This window comes from Vigna unguiculata, chromosome 1 (assembly GCF_037176805.1).
Source record: "Vigna unguiculata cultivar grain cowpea cultivar isolate G323 ecotype 2 chromosome 1, ASM3717680v1, whole genome shotgun sequence".
Taxonomy (NCBI): Eukaryota; Viridiplantae; Streptophyta; class Magnoliopsida; order Fabales; family Fabaceae; genus Vigna; species Vigna unguiculata.
The window spans coordinates 34655264-34672003 of record NC_140792.1 but is presented as its reverse complement, the minus strand read 5'-3'; the positions used below and the strand labels follow the sequence as shown (position 1 = coordinate 34672003).

The window sequence follows — 16740 nt, the reverse complement described above, 5'->3', positions numbered from 1 at the left end:
TCAAAATTAAAACAAAATTAAAGTGCAATTTTATCATAAAATTGGATTACAAATTAGCTATATATTTTAAAAAATAAATGAAAATAACTTTTGGTCGTCTTTAATTACAATATCATTTTATATTAATAAAAAAACATTTATATATCTTAAAACATAAATGTAAAAGTGACAAAGTAAGAAAAAAAATAAGAAAAAAAAATTATAAAAATATAAATTTTAATATTTATATAATTGCACTAAAATAGAACAGACACAGCTTTTAAAGGATACTGAGGTACTAACTATGCTCCCTCCCTCCTTCTCATGCTGTCACTCAAAATACATAAATGTGGCCAGACTTATTTCATTTTGAACAAATAATAAGAGAAAGAACAAGCTAGATTTGGAGTGAAAAATATTTTATGTTTATTCCAAATAATGAGAAATAATGGGTTAAAACATTTAGTTTTTTGGGGTGAACCTTTTAATTAATTGATATAAAAAAAAATGCAAATTTTACTTAATGTTTTTTCCGATTTGAATTGGATAAAGTTATACATTTCTAATGCTTGGGCCTAAAATGAGCTGGGCCTTAAACTGCTTTAGGGGCATTTGGACTTACCATTAAGTCACAGAAAAAAAAAACGAATAGGAATGGACTTTTGTTGCACCTCCCAATTTAATGAGTACCCATTTTTTCTTACATATGTTTTTCTTTAATAAAAATATCTTTTTCATAAAAATAACAAGTACACTATTTCTTTATTCACCTTTATTATTATTCTTCAATTTTGCATCTCCATTTTTATTATTCTTTAATTCCTATTTTTCACATTATATTATTTATTCCTTTCATCATTTACATTATTTTCTCTCCTCACTTTTTTTCTCTATAAAGAAATAGAACATCATTATAAATGCATTCTCCAATGACATACATTGATGGCTTCTTAGGGAGGGATTTCACAAGAGAGATAAACAACACCAATGAGACCTAAGTCCTACCCATAAAAGATTACATCACATTCAACCACAATTTTAAAACAATGGATTTACGAGTCTTTTAACTTGTATGTTGCTTAACTTTCTCATTTCTACCCAACATGAAACTTAAACTCATTTTGATTTTCAATCATCTTTCCCTCAAGGATGAGTCCCTGATATAGTCCCCCTCAAGCGGAAGCATTCACAACCACGAGTACCTCTTTCGTACTGTCATTCATCTTGATAGGACACTACATGAACCCTTTGTCAGGATTATTTTTTATACAAGGACCACTCTGATGGGTCTATCTATCAATGGGAGAATTTATCGAGAAGATATAATACCAATGAGACTTGAACCTAACCTTTATAAGGGATTAACACTATGTACTTTTCTTTCAATCCAACCTTAAGATAATGGGTCTTTTAGGTCAAGAGAGAGTTTGTAATCGTAACCCTTAGAAGAGAGAGAAAATTTGTTGGCACATTCACCGAACCACTTCAATAAAATTATGATTTTTGCTTTATTCATTGTTGGATCAGGCTTAAACTTTGACAATAGGTTTGCGACATATGGTTCTTCATTTTGATCATTGGGATCATCAATTGGAGGTTTGTGGTTAGGGAAATTAGTCTATAACTATCGCTCTATTTCAAGTTTCTCTTTATTTGTTCTTTATATTTGAGAGCATTATTACTTTTATAAATTGGCTAGTTACATGATCTTGTTTGTATTTTTTATTTGAGTCTTCTTTATTCATAGTTGATCTTAGTAGAACTTGAGTTTTTACTTCACACATGGAAATGATTTTTTCACATTAAAAATATTGGTGTTCTTTTTGGTGATTAGTATTGCTTTTTTCTATTATTGTCGTTTCTCATAAATTCTTGTAAGTTTAGAGAAATTACTCTCGTTACATACTTTAATATTTTTTTTATTGTTGTTATTGTTTTCTCACTTCAAAATATGAAACTTGTACTCACATCTTGATTCCAAACATACACTGCATTTTCTATCAAAATTGATATTGATGGTGTAACGTTGCAAATATTTAACCAATCTTATGTCATATGTTGGAAGATATTGTATGCAATGTTTCGTCAATAAGTCATGTGACAATTACTTTGTCTATTGTTGGCATGTGTAACTTCTTTTAGTCTTATCAAAAATTACTTTATAGAAAGGTATAACTAATCCAAAATGTATTTTGCTATGTATATATATGTTTTATTTGATATATATCGTTATAGCTTTATTCTCTTATTTTCCTTTTTCATAAACATTACCGGAAGGTGTAAATAGCTAAAGCTATAATAAGATGGAACAATAATAAAAGATATTAATCTTTTGCCAAATAAGCTTCCTTTGTTTAATCTCAATGACATTTTGGTACAGGGTAACACATTGAATAGTTTTGCCACGTACAAGGATAAAACTTTAACTATACTAAAACCTATAGCATTTATTATTCTTCGGAAATAATTTCAGTATGACTGCAATGTTTGTTTCATAAGGTGATTCTCTTTCGAAAAAATCAATGAAAGCCATAGTCCTGACACACATGTATTATCGTCAAATTATGTCAACAAACACAGTTGACTTTTCAAGGTCTCGAACTTAATTTAATGTAATTTAAACTATGATTCACATTTCAGAAGAATACTTTTTAAAATATAAAATGCAATTGTAATTATTAATTAAAAAAAAAATCAAAGATTGGGTTTTATTTTGTTTTATCTCAACTTTCAACCGTTAATCTTCTACTATATAATTACAAGTGCATTTCATTATCTAAGTTGTGGCACATCTCATCCCAGAGAAGTAAAATATCAATATTTTCCCCCAAATATCAATACTTTTAAGTTTTAGATATAATTTTTTAAATACATCTTTATTGTTGACTAAATTTAGTTAACAGCTACAAGTTTTGATGAATCACATCCATGTATTTGATGATGTACTTCACTTATTATTTTATATTTTTCCATAACTTCTCATTAAAAATAAAGAATTTATCCAAAATGTATTTTGCTAGCATTTCTCATCTGTGGTGAGAGGTTGAAATGCTGGTTAAGGAATCGAAGCAATTGTTGTGTAATAAAGAAGTGAGACAATAGAACTAAATATATATAAAGATTCTGCTTTCTTATAATACTAAGATTCATGTTTAATTGGTGTAATGATATTAAGACAGTATTATTTTATTATTTGATGGCATTTTTTTTAATGAACTTTATAATAGAATTAAAGAGGAAACAATTTTCGAAAAATAATCTAAACCCAGGAAGATCCTGTATGAATTTTTGTGAGTGTTGTTGGTCCTGAGGGTATATTTGAAGGAGTGCTCGGAGTCTGATCTGATACAAAAAGGTTCTAAATCTGATCTTAGCATCAGACGTAAAGTCCATATTCTTTGCACTTTTTAAGCAGCATATTTAAGCCAAATAAACCAGAACATATTCATCATTTCCAAAACATTTTTATTTTTATTTTTTGCAAAACTAGAATTTGAAACTTCAATAAACGATGAACACGAACAAGGAGGAAGAAGAAGAAGGGATAAGAAAAAAATGGAGAAAGAGTATTGAGAGAGAAGAAGAAGAAGACATGAAGAAAGGTGAAGAAGGTTAATGTTACGGTTAAGGAGGGTCGGGGTTGCGGGCCCCACCGGCTCTCATCTTAAAAGTATAAACGATAACGCCACCACCCACTCCCTTCTTCTCTTATCAATTTTTTTTCTTCTTTTTCCCTTTTTTTTTTTTAAATTGGTGTAATTTTGTAATGTAACGCTTTCTTCCACTCTCATTTCCTCGTCGTACTCTGTCCCTTTCTCTTTCTCTCTCTTCCACCGGATACCGTCCTACCCGGTGCCACTCTCACACGTGCCCCCTCCTCCCAAAGACTCCGTCGCACGTGCCGTCCCTCACCCATACAACTCCCTTTCTGTGGTGCAACAAATAAAAGTTAGAGAGAGAATAATAACTCATGGAAGCAATATATATGGAGATAGATAGAGAGAGAGAGAGTGTAGGTATGCGTTTGTGTGTGAAGGGTGAGAGATAGAAAGAGAGAAAGAGAGAGAAAGAGTTGATAAAAGCATAATTTTTTTTCTTGGTCTTTGAAGGGGCATGTAGATGCAGTAGCTATAGATTGGTTTATGGATACCCTTCTTTATCTTTCTTTCTTCCTATCTGGTTTTGTTTGAAATCTGAAACTTCAAGATCGGTTTTGGGTGAGTGAATCTTCTGGTGGGTTGTGTGTGTGTGTGTGTTTTTTTGGGTTCTGTTTTGCACCGATGAGGATCCGGAAAAGGCCGGTGCTTTTCCCGTCGTCGGTCTCGCCGTTGCCTCTGTCAGATCCACACCTGATCAGCCGGTCGCCGGTGGTGGTGCAACTAAGCGAGGCTGCTTCCACGGCAGCGAAACATTCTTCTTCTGCAGTGCTCCATCGCCATGCTGCTTCGTGGAGCTTGGATCGTTGCCAGCCATCTGATCAGTCTCTCCCTTCGATCGGGAGGCCAAGCAACGGCTGGGATGATCCCTCCGGCATCGGTGAAAGTGGGGCACACAGACAGCACAACAAGCAAGACCCTTTGGTAAGTAAAAACACACACAAACACTAATTGTTTAATTTCTATTTCCCCTTTTTTTAAAAAAATCGGTTCACTATTTCCGTTTTGTTTTTTCGAAATTTCATGATGTGGGCTTTTACAAGTGCACTTTTTTCCAATCTCTCGCAAGTGGTTACCCGTTGGTCTCAAATTCCTTATTTATTCATCTTTTAAAATTAATAAATTTGTTTTTTGCACACCCAGAAAGGGGCACGCTTGGGACAAGAACAAGATCCTATGTATATTTTGGTTTTGTTGGTCTTGCAGGAGGAGGTTGTTGTTGTTGGAAGGGAAGAACCTGGAGAAGACTCCGGAGAGAAGGGTAATCATACCAGGTAAGAACCAAAAAAGAGAAATCGTTTTTCCCCTCTCTCTTGTTCTTTCATGAAGTCTTGTAGTAAAAAAGGTGAAAAAAAAACTGAGACCCATATCTAGATTTGAAGTTTTTAACTAGCATGGAAAAAAGAAAATATTATTATTTTTATTATTATTTGTAAAAAAAAAAAATGTATACATCAGTGGAAAACACTGTTGAAGTAATTTTAATTAAGAGGTTTGTGTAGCCACCATATATGCTCTCCCACATATCTAACCAAAGTCCTTGGTTCCTTTCTCAAAATTGGACATCTACCATTTGCACTAGAGGTGCAGAAGTAGCCACCACCAAATGCTGGTCCCCAACTACACTGTGTTTTCTTCTTTCGAAGCATTGCACTATTATTTTCCCTTCATCTCCCATCCTTTATCGTAAATTTTATGTATATGTTATGGTTGTGGGTCTTTCTAGGTCTGGTTTGTTTGTAGGAAAGGACGCAACTTGGGTTTGGAAACTCTAGCTGGGGTGGCGTCACCGTTAAGCCCTTCTTTCACTCCTCAAGGTAAATGGCCAAGCTGAATAATGCATGTAGAGTTGAAAGCTATTGAGAAAAGGCGTTGACTGTGTGTGTTAATTATTGATGCGTTGCAGATAGATGGTACGAGGAAGAGAAAGCTATTCCGCTGAAGAAAAGGAGAGGGGCATTCGAGGAGAATAACAGTGCTGCTACGCACAGCAAGAAGACGAAGGCGAAGATGAAGACGAAGATGAACAAGAAGTGTTCCTCTCGCAACGAGGACAGCACGGAAGAGGAAGATGAAGAAGAGAGAAAAGTGGATGATGTAAACGTGAGTGTGAGCAAGAAGAGGGTAAGGGGTAGTGCACTGATGGAAGGTTCTAGGTGCAGTCGTGTGAATGGGAGGGGATGGAGGTGCTGTCAGCAAACGCTGGTTGGTTACTCGCTGTGTGAGCATCATTTGGGGAAGGGAAGACTCAGAAGCATGACAAGTGTTAGAAGCCGCTCCATTGCATCAACTGCACCAAAGAAGGTGCACATACACCACCACCATTCTTCTTCTTCTTCTTCTTCTCTTGAGAAGCAAAATCTTAGTGTTGCCGAGCCCTTCGTGGAGGAGGAGGAGGAGGAGGAGAAGCCGGAGATAATCACGAAGAAGAGGATGAAGCTGGGCGTTGTAAAAGCGCGTTCCATAAGCAGCTTGCTAGGACAAACGAACACCCAGATTGCTGCTGTAGCTCATGAGAATAGCAAGTAAGTCTAAAATAATAAGTACAAGTGCAGAAAACGGTTATTATTTCATGTACTTGTGGCTGAGAGAGAAATTTTTAATGCTGGAGTTTGTCCTAATACTTGGTGCCACTGCATCATGTTTCAACTTGGTTTGGTGCTTTGCTTTGTTTCGTTATTATGTTTATATTTTTCTTCGCCAACTGGTTGCGTTGTGTACGATTATTTTGAAAGCACTGCACTGGGGAACATATTCTGATTTTTCACTGGAATGTTATGTTATCCAACGGGTATTTTCGCCTAGCAGTGGACTTGATCATCATAACTGCGTGTTCTTTGACCGAGGAAACAACTTGGACTATCGCAAGAAAAATTGTTTTTTTTTTAAATACCAAAATCATCTCTAATCGATAATTTGTTATTAACAGAAAGGAAATTAACTGGTATGTTATTAATCTTAAGCTGCAGTTTAAGATTAATGTTATTGGTGTTGATGTATATATACATATATATATATATATATATATATATATATATATATATATATATATATATATATATATATATATATATATATCACCGTGCATGCATGGTGTGTCAACAATTGCACCCTCTAAGTGCGCGAGTTCTGCAGTCCGCGTGGTTATTTTGATGTTTTAAGAAAAATATACTATTTACATTTATTTTTAATTTGTCATTTAATTATTTTATTAACTATTATAAATTCTATCCTTTTAAATGTTTCTGGAATTATTCTTCACTCTTAGAAACACTTAAAGTAACGAAATGCTTTTTACATTCATAAAAAATATATTTTTACATTAAACTATAATGTTATTATTACTAGTTTTGTTTATAGAAATGATGCAAGAAACTATTACTATTATATATTTGTGTTCTTTATTCTAGGCGATAAAAGGAACCATAAATTAAAAAGTGATAAAAAAAATGAGATAAGTGTTAGTAAAAGAAAAGAGGTAACGCATCTTTTTGAAATTTGTTAAGAGTTTATTATTTAGTATATGCAATAAAATATACAATTTTTGGATGAAAACATGTATTTTTAATAGAAAAAAATTGTTAAAATATTCATATACGATAAACCCTTATAATGCTTTCTCTAGGATCCATACAATGTTAGAATCAATCCTCTAAGCGCGTGATTTGGTATTTGAATTTCAGACGATCGACATGAAAAATGGATATTATAGTAGCTTTAATTTGATTCTATACGAAATGCATAAATTAATTTTGCGATTTTACGCAGTTCTATATGGAGCAAGCAAAGTAGTTTGTCTTTATTATTGTGTGGCGGTTACTAAAATAAGAACGAGTAGTTTCAGTGTTGAATAGTATATTATAATATTGTGGTGTTTTATGAAAATCACATCACTTGCATTAACTGAATACGTGTTCTTGAATATAACAAGCTATTATCAAGAATTATTTGCGGCTATAATTGCAGACGAAAACTTACGTATTATCCATAAAAAAAAAAAAAAATGAAAACGATGGCATGATTTTGTCCGTAAAGTTTGGAGGTGGGAAGAATGTGTTTGCTTGGCTTTTTGCAATCGAATTGCAACAGAAGTTTGAGAAACGTGCATAAACCCGCTGGAAACACTTCTGCAAAGAGTTTAATCACTTACAATATTCTCAATGATCCTGGCAACTCTTTTTGTTTCTGTACTCTCTGATTTTATAATTTGTCTTCACTGGCCACAGTTTTTGGTTTTGAGAGCTACATGGGAAACAACAGCTTTTGATTCAGATGAATGGACCCTCATCAGCACCCTTTATTTTCTTCCATGACATGACCTACATATGGCAGGTCAAGTACCCCAAAATTATTTGCTTTAATTACAAAAGGGTAACATAAAAACCAAAATCCCAACCACTTCTCAGATCACCTCATCATTCGTTAATTTCAGCTTCTTTTACATAAAAAATAATCATTATTTATATGTCAAAAATAAACATGCACTCTCCGACTACATGTTATACAATTTATATGATATGATTTCGGGCTACAATTGTTTCATGTTGTTCTGTCAGTTTTCGTGGAAAACTAAAGACGTATAAGATTTGTCGCATAAAACAGTATATTACTCCTGTCTCTGTTGTGTTATTTTACAGATGAAAACTATTGACGCGGGAGAATATTGTACAAGAAATTATCTAGTCTATAAAAAGGTAAAGTTTTTCTTGCGTAATGAATGTAGACCCAGTGATTTATATAAACAGTGTCCTTTAACAAAATAATCCTCTACAAAGTAATAACGTACTTTTTATTACTAATGAAAAAGAGAGCTCAATGGGTTGACATGAGTCATTCCTGCATGATAACTTTTTGTGTGGGTCGATGCCTTTTATGGCCTAATTGCAGTAGCATGGTAGTGACCATTTTGATTAATATATATTATAATATATATGCAGAGCTTCTTTATATCTTCTCTTGAATTTCCATGCAAATTCCTAGTAAAGTTCATATATGACAGCCACTGAAATATCTTACTATGTTCTTCTTCTTTTTTCCACCACACACATGGAGTACTATCGAGAAAAAAGTCTATACTTTGCATACTATTAGCGAGGTGATGGGGAAGGGTTTTAGATGACATAGCCACTGAAAAATTTGATATCTTTTTGAGTGGCTATAGGCTAGTATATATGTATACTCATGTATTCCGTTGACTTCTTGCAGCAAGGTAGGGCTATAAAGGCGTGTGTGGTTTGTTTTGGTTTTGTTCATGAAGTTCCGAGTCTCATATTAATATTATTAGAGACGAGACAATTTCATAGTATATAAATGAAATGCAAATCTCATCTTACAGACCAGTTTTATAAGATTAAATTAGGTTTAAAGTTTATTTTTTAACATGATATCAAAATCATGGTTAAAAAATTTATCCTACCAAAATTTCTATTTCTTGAACATATAGTTTCATCCGTTATTGGATTAACCATTAATGTATAAGCCGGTTTTGTGATTGAATTAAGCATAAAGTTCATTTTCTCACATATTTTACTTTGGTTTCATGAATATGAAACTAATAAATTTTGTAGGTTGATTTTTCCGTAAGTTATCTGTCTTTCGGAGAAAGAGATGCGGCATTACATGAAATTCGCTTTTCTTGCTAAAGAAAGAAACATATATATATATATATATATATATATATATATATATATATATATATATATATATATATATAAGTTCAAATCGACCCTAAAATACTAATTTGTAAGATGAGATTTATATCTAATTATATAATATGTAAATTGATTTTATTTTTAGTCAACGCAATCGAATCAATCCAAAAAAGGAAAAGAATGTCTGCTAAAAGCAAGAAGTATAGGAACAGATGCAGACATGAGAAATGCACGCTATGGACATGAGGGTGATCGACACAGATTTTGTGTATTATGTATGTTTTGAAGTGTTGCATCGCATTGATGCACGTCTTTAAAGCCTAGTGTAGGACACTCCTTCCTTTGATGATATTTGATATTTCTTTTTTGACTAAAATGACTTGCGCTCTTAATCTTTTCTACTCTATCTTACCTTTTCTATTTTTAGTTCTTGTCAACACACATAGAGTCTATCTCACTTTCATTTACTTTTACAGTTTTACCAAGTCCTCAGAAGTAAAATTTATGTTAACAAAAAAGTGTTAATGTTGAATCAATTTTGTAAAAAGATGATGATGGTATATTCTTTGCAGTGAATTGTTTTATGTGAGAAAAGTAGAAATAAGTGTATTGGTTTTCATTTATGTGGCTTAGCCATTAAATATGACAGAGAGATTCTCTTGGATGGAGACGGTTGAGATGGAGACCCTATACCAGCAGTTCTCCACAAACCACAAGAATCATGCCCTCCACCCAATTGCCCCAGGAGTCTTAGCTACAACAAATTAATACTGAAATAAAATGAACAAGACTAAATAAGTCACAATTATTATACAAGGTTCTGTTGAGGTTGCTGGTGTCACAGTAGTAGTTCCTAGACAACCCAATTAACTCATGTTCCTCAGACTCAACAAAAGTCGTCCAAGTTTAACACATGCATTGAAATTTGACGATCGAGAGACACAATATGATGAAGTGAAGGGCAGGAAGAAGGTTTAATTAGTACCCATTCTCATTTGGATGCGTCAGTTTGATACCCGCTTTTGAAAAAATGTCTCAATCAGATCCTTTTCAGCAAAAAATTATTAATGACATCAACCGTATTGATATCTAAAATGACTTACAAAATCAAGTATTGATATTTATATTAAAATTTAGTGATAAAAGTCATAAATAAAGTTAACGGCGTTAATAATTTTTGTCTGAAAATGACTTAATTATGACACTTTTTTAAAAGTTAGGATTCGATTGGCACATGTTTAAAAGCTCATACCAAGCTGACACATCCGAACGAAGGTGAGTATCATCCGATTAATTAAACCCAAGAAAAAAAGAGAAAAATAAATAATAAAGAATAATAATATTTTGACTCACTTTTAATTTATTACTCCAATCATTCTTATATCATCACACTACACCGTTAAAAAAATCAAAATATATAGTCAAAGAATGATTGGAATGATAGGTTAAGAGTGAGTCAAAATATGGTTATTCGAAAAGAAATTGGTTAAGAAATTCATGTATATTGCGTGTGTTGGTTTGGGTCTTAAAGTGTGGCATTGATGGATGATGAAACTCACATGCAATAAGATGAAAAAGGTTAAAAGGTAAGTTGATGAGTTTTTTTGGGTATGTGGATGCCACTTGTCAGTAGTGAAAGGGGCAAAAATGGGTTAAGGTTGATGAGATGAGAGGGCCCCCAAACAGCAGAGCAAGTCTTGGCAATAGGCAATGCCATCCTTTCACTTACCCCAGTGGGATAATGTATTGAATGGCATGTGCCAACATGGTCCACCAAACCCAAATTAATTAACCTCTGTTAAATAAGTAGTTAATTAAAGAGGTTTGAAAGTTAATGATGGAAAGCGCAATGATTCGATAATTGATTCGAAGGTTTTTGAGTCCTGGAAAGGGTTGTACTGCAAAAAAGAATTAATGGATAGATCCCTTTACTATTTCTATTTCGATGAGGAGAGTGAGATGTTGTTGTGTGAGCACTATGTGGTTGAAATGGTGGGACTCACTGCTTCTCTCTAGCTACCTCTGATTCTGCAATGATGCCATTTGCTTCTTTGAAATCATCATCATACCTCTCAGAAAAGTACGCAATAATTACTGTTTCTTCTTCGCAACCAAACCTACATATATTCTCTGCTGCTCAATCATATTTTCACATTTTATAAGTCATTTTCTTATTTAAAGAAATATAAATAAATAAAAAGCTTATTTCGATAGTCATATTAATAGGAGAATTACTTTTAACAAAGTTTGATTCACAATTTTTTTTACAATACACAATGACACAGCACCTTAATAAATAAATAAAAAAGTTTAATATAACTTGAAAAAAAAATTTAGTATGTGTTGAAAAATAAACTTTATCGAATTTTATTAAAGTATGTGGTCCATGTTAATATTTGCTTGCCACCTCTATTCAATCTCGTTTCGCTGATAATTTTCGGCACAAATTTCATCACTTCTGGTTTAGTTGTAATACAATGTCTTCTTCATTGCAGGAATGGTACACTTTATTATAGTATTTAGAAAAAGGAAAATTATTTAATCTTTATCCAATTTTGTCTAACAAAAAAAGAAATTATCAAAATATCATATTCTTTAAAAAAAATATGTATTTTGTTCTCATTCATTATTCATTAAAGCATTTGAGACATTAAATAAAATCCTAAATCATAAGAATAACAAATTATTTCTTTTACTAATAACTAAATAAAAATGTAAGTCCAGTAAGAGTTTTGTATTAAAATAAAAATTATAAAAAGTATTTTAGAAATAACACGACATTGTAAATTTTAAAAAACAATTAAGCAGAATAAAATGATGTGTACACTCAATATACTTGATTCTTCCTCACTACACCGTTCAATAACAAGTTGAATATTAACCATTAAGTTGATTTTGTTATAGCTTATTCAACGCGTATAAAATTTTATGAAGTATTGTACATTTTCGTATTACTGTATTGAGGCTTAAATATTTATATGTACTTAATATTTGTTCATTTTTTTTTCATTTGGATCTTATATTTTTATTTTTTTTAATTTGATTTTAATATTCATTAACTTTTTTTAATTTAGTCTCCTTTAATATCATTAAAATAATTAACGACTGTGATCCTTCACATTTTATTTTATAGTTTTTTTTTGTTTTTTTTCTATTTTCTTTTAATTTTTTTATTTTGTAAATTTTTTTATTTTAAAAAATATTCATGTGTCAAGCCAAAACCAATATCATAGTCCTCTATTAGAGTCAATATTTTTTATATTTAATATGATTATGATATTTATTATTTTTATTTATTTCTTTTTAATTCTTTTTAAATTGAAAAAAATAACGAATACCAAAATTAAATTAAATATATAAAAAGTCACGTTAACATAACATAATATTAATTTGATACATGAATATTTTTTCAAAATTAAAAAATTAATCTTCTTTAGCAAAATTTAAAAAGTTAAAAAAATTACGTAACAATCACTATTAACAACTCGTCCGTTAATTATCTTAATAGTGATAATAAAAATAATCAAATTGAATAAAATTAATAAATATTAAAAAATTAAAAAAATATTAAAATGAAATCGAAAAAAAAACAAACAATAAAAATAAATTAAAAAAGAACAAATATTACGATCAAATTAATATTTAAGTGTTATATCTACCGCTTTGTTCTACATTTATTCACCTCGTGATAACTTTTATAAGAATACTTTTTTTTAATGTAATAAATTAATATTCTTGTGACAGCGACATTATATCAAGATTATATATATATATATATATATATATATATATATATATATATATATATATATATATATATTATTTCGTTGGTTACTTTCTTTTGTTCTGATTTTTTTATTTTGAAAAGATTTGTTGCATCAATATCCAACCACTATGATACGGTTGAATTAAAATTTTCAACCCAATATTATATTAGATCCAACCTATTACTGCACTCATTAACAAATTTAAAAAGAATTAAGGCGAATTCATCCATATATACATAAATAGGTTTAATTATACGGAAATTTCTATTTTTTCCACAAATTTTAACTGAATCCTCAGGTTTAAAGTAGTTTAAATTGAGTTTTATTTTCAAAAATTTGTTTCAATTTAGTCATTTATATTAGAATATTATTGATAATGTTAACTCTATGACATGTGTCCTATTATGATTTATTTATTTTTTTATAGTTTTTTTTTTTACTTTTTTTTTCTTAAAAAAATGTTTACATGTGTCAAATTAAGGATGTTATCACATGTCAATTTGTGGTTTTTTTTATTTTTTTTAATTTTTAATTTTAATTTTTTAAATTAAAAAAATTATCATATGTCAAATTATTATTATATCACGTGTCGTTTATGTGAAAAATCTCAATTTGGTTATTGTTATATTGTCTCAATTTAGTTATAATTTTTTGTTATACGGTAATAATTTCATTCCAAAATTGAGATCAAATTTAATTTTTATATAAATTTTATAATTGTATTTTTATTATAATAGATATTTTTAGACAACTTTATTATATTTTTATTATAATAGTAATTTCGAACATTATAATAAAAATGTCATCATAATATTTATATAAAAATTAAATTTGGTCTCAATTTTGAAGGAGGAAATTACTCCAGTTTAAAATGAAATTAGGACTAAATTGAGATAAAATAACAAATATAAGGACCAAGATTTTTCATATAAACAATTGACACGTGGTATTTTTTTTAAATTAAAAAAAATTAAAAAACCACAAGGTGACACGTGGCAACACCTCTAATTTGACATGTGTAAAATGTTTTTTTAAGAAAAACAAAGTTAGAAAATTTAAAAAAATCAAAATCAAAAAAACTACGAGCTTACATGTGGCAAATAGTTAACATTGTAAATGATACTCTAACATAAAGAACTAAATTGGAACAAATGTTAAAAATTAGAATCCAATTGGAATAACTTTAAATTTGAGGACACAATTAAAATTTAATATTTTAAAACTAAAAGAATAACAAGAAATAACTTGTTGAGAAGTTCAACCGAGAAGTTGAAACTCTAAATAAACAAAGGTTTAGAAAATTGGGTGAGGAGACAAAAAACAATGGTTTGCATTAATATTGTATTGAAATTACAAAAATATTACTAATGATTAATAAGTGTTTGGAAGTTCATCTTTGAGGGACATCATTTCATAAAAAAGATGACAAAAATCTATACCATACTAAATTTCCCTCTACAATGACATTAATCTTAATCCTAAGTATTTGATTTCAGTCCACTCTGTAGTAAAAATTCTTAATCAGAAATATATGTCACCACAGAACAAGGTATAAATATAATGCAAATCATCCAATTCATAAAATTTCTCGAAATTAGATATAGTATGCAGAAAATTCCTTTTTTAATCTCCTCGAACTCTAAATCCAAAACATTTCTCATTGGGTATGTGAAATAGTTTGTCCCAATAACCACTTTGTTTTCCCATTCAACCATAAAATCATCTTCAAAATTCACAAACCCCAACAACACATAATGTAAAAAGACACACATATAAGCTTTGCATGTCCAAAAATCTCCCCAACCGATGCATCAAATGCATTATAACAACCGATGGAATGACAATCCAAGTACTAATGATACCAAATCCGGCTAACAGAAAACCTAAATAATATTTAATAATGCAAAATGAAATGAAAAACTGAAATATAGCTTACATCACTCAGATATAGCAAACAAATAGAATTTTAAAACAAGTTCTTGAAACTATATCTACAGGAAGATGACATCTTTGTCCACAACTAGCAGCGTCAAACCAAGAAACCAAAACATTGATTATGAATTCCAGAGTAAAAACGAAATGTTTATTTCAAGTACAAATGTCTAAAAGAATATAACATTATATTATTTGCAACCTGAAAAAAAAATCTAACTTAGATTCATGAAAAAATATATTCGCCTACCAATTCACATTTCTATTAAATGTTTTCGACAAACAATAATTAATTTTGTCAAAATAATGAGAAAAACCATTTCAATTTCGATCCATTAATAAATACTACAGTTATATGCCTAAAAAATCTATTATATTAATATTAAAGTAACAATGATCAATCGTAATCCTAATAATATCTGTATCTGACTTTAATATTTATTATATAAATTAATCATTTACTCCAAATATAACTAATATTCATTTATTTTACAAATATAAAATTAAAAGAAAAAAGAAAAAACAAAGCACCCTTGCATATACATGGGTATAACACTAGTTTTAAAACCAAGGCTTTGTTCGCTTATGCAGATATAATACGCAGACATATTTAAGAGCGAAGATTTATAAAGACGAATAGATATTTTACCATAATGTCCTATCCCACACCATGTTCTAGGTTATCTTTACATATATTCATCTCCTGTGATTAAATAATAATAATAATAATATAATATAATAATAATGTTAAATAATAAAAAATAATAATAATATTTAATAATAGTAAAAATAATAATATTAAATAAAAATAATATGTTAATTTTAACTATGAGGGTAAAATAGTAATTTTATATTTTAGTCTATTAAAATATTTTTTTATTTATTATATCATTCACAAACTTTCATAAACTTCACCTTCAAATTCACTCACTTTACCTTCAAATCTCTTCAAAGAAACAATTAAAATTCATTCACTCAAATTCATCCAAATCTACTCAAATGCATTCATTCACTCTTCCTCAAATTCATCCTCTCAAACGAACACACCCTAAAAGAATAATAAGAAAATAACTAACTGCCGAGAAGTTGAAACTCTAAAAAATCAAAGGTTTAGAAAGTTGGATGCGAAGACTCAACTTTTTCTAAATTGGTATTTTGTGGTAGAAGTTTCATATTCATTAAAGGTAAAAATAATATATAATATATAAATGAATACAAATTTTATTTTATGAGTTAATTTTATAAGATTTAATTAGAATAAAAAATTAAAATATATTATAAAAAAAATTATTGGTTGTTGAGTCTATTTTCATTTACAGTCAAGTTCTTAACATTATGAAAAATAATTGAGAGTTAAACATTTTAAGCAATTTTGAAATAATAGTGTGATAACCCGAAAAAACTAGTCACATTTTAAAAAAGAAAAAGAAGAAATATATATATATATATATATATATATATATATATATATATATATATATATATATAAACTATCAACATTTTAAGTATTTGGGAAATAGTTATCACAAACTCAATTAGTCTAAAAAGAAGAACCATTATTTTGACTTAGATATACACTTATACATCTTTCTTTCTTGCTAAACAAAATCATAATTTAAAATTGATTATGTAATTTGTGAAAAGTAACCAAACCAAATTGCTTAATTTTGTTTGATTCTTCAAATTGAAAAAAAGAGATAAAATCGTGTAATCTGTAAATTATCACACACATTCATTTCAATCAATCTAACTTAA

General features: G+C 29.6%; 1 protein-coding gene across 2 annotated transcripts; it reads left to right on the top strand.

Moving 5' to 3' along the window:
• Positions 1-3817: 3817 nt before the first annotated feature.
• Positions 3818-6439, top strand: LOC114164867 (uncharacterized). 2 transcript variants are annotated; one of them, XM_028049645.2, is made up of 4 exons: positions 3818-4559; positions 4779-4909; positions 5379-5452; positions 5542-6439. In XM_028049645.2, the coding sequence occupies exons 1-4, from the start codon at positions 4260-4262 to the stop codon at positions 6162-6164; spliced, it is 1128 nt and encodes a 375-aa protein (XP_027905446.1). In that variant the 5' UTR covers positions 3818-4259; the 3' UTR covers positions 6165-6439. The 2 variants fall into 2 exon arrangements, with proteins under 2 accessions (XP_027905446.1, XP_027905448.1); XM_028049647.2 differs by having other exon boundaries at positions 3840-4559; positions 4842-4909.
• The last annotated feature ends 10301 nt before the right edge of the window (positions 6440-16740 follow it).

Bases quoted from the DNA above. Each gene is read 5' to 3' on its own strand.
- LOC114164867 (XM_028049645.2), top strand. From the start codon at position 4,260: ATGAGGATCCGGAAAAGGCCGGTGCTTTTCCCGTCGTCGGTCTCGCCG. The intron at 4,560-4,778 runs GTAAGTAAAAAC...TTGCACACCCAG, and splicing joins ACAACAAGCAAGACCCTTTG to AAAGGGGCACGCTTGGGACA. The intron at 4,910-5,378 runs GTAAGAACCAAA...GTTTGTTTGTAG, and splicing joins GAGAAGGGTAATCATACCAG to GAAAGGACGCAACTTGGGTT.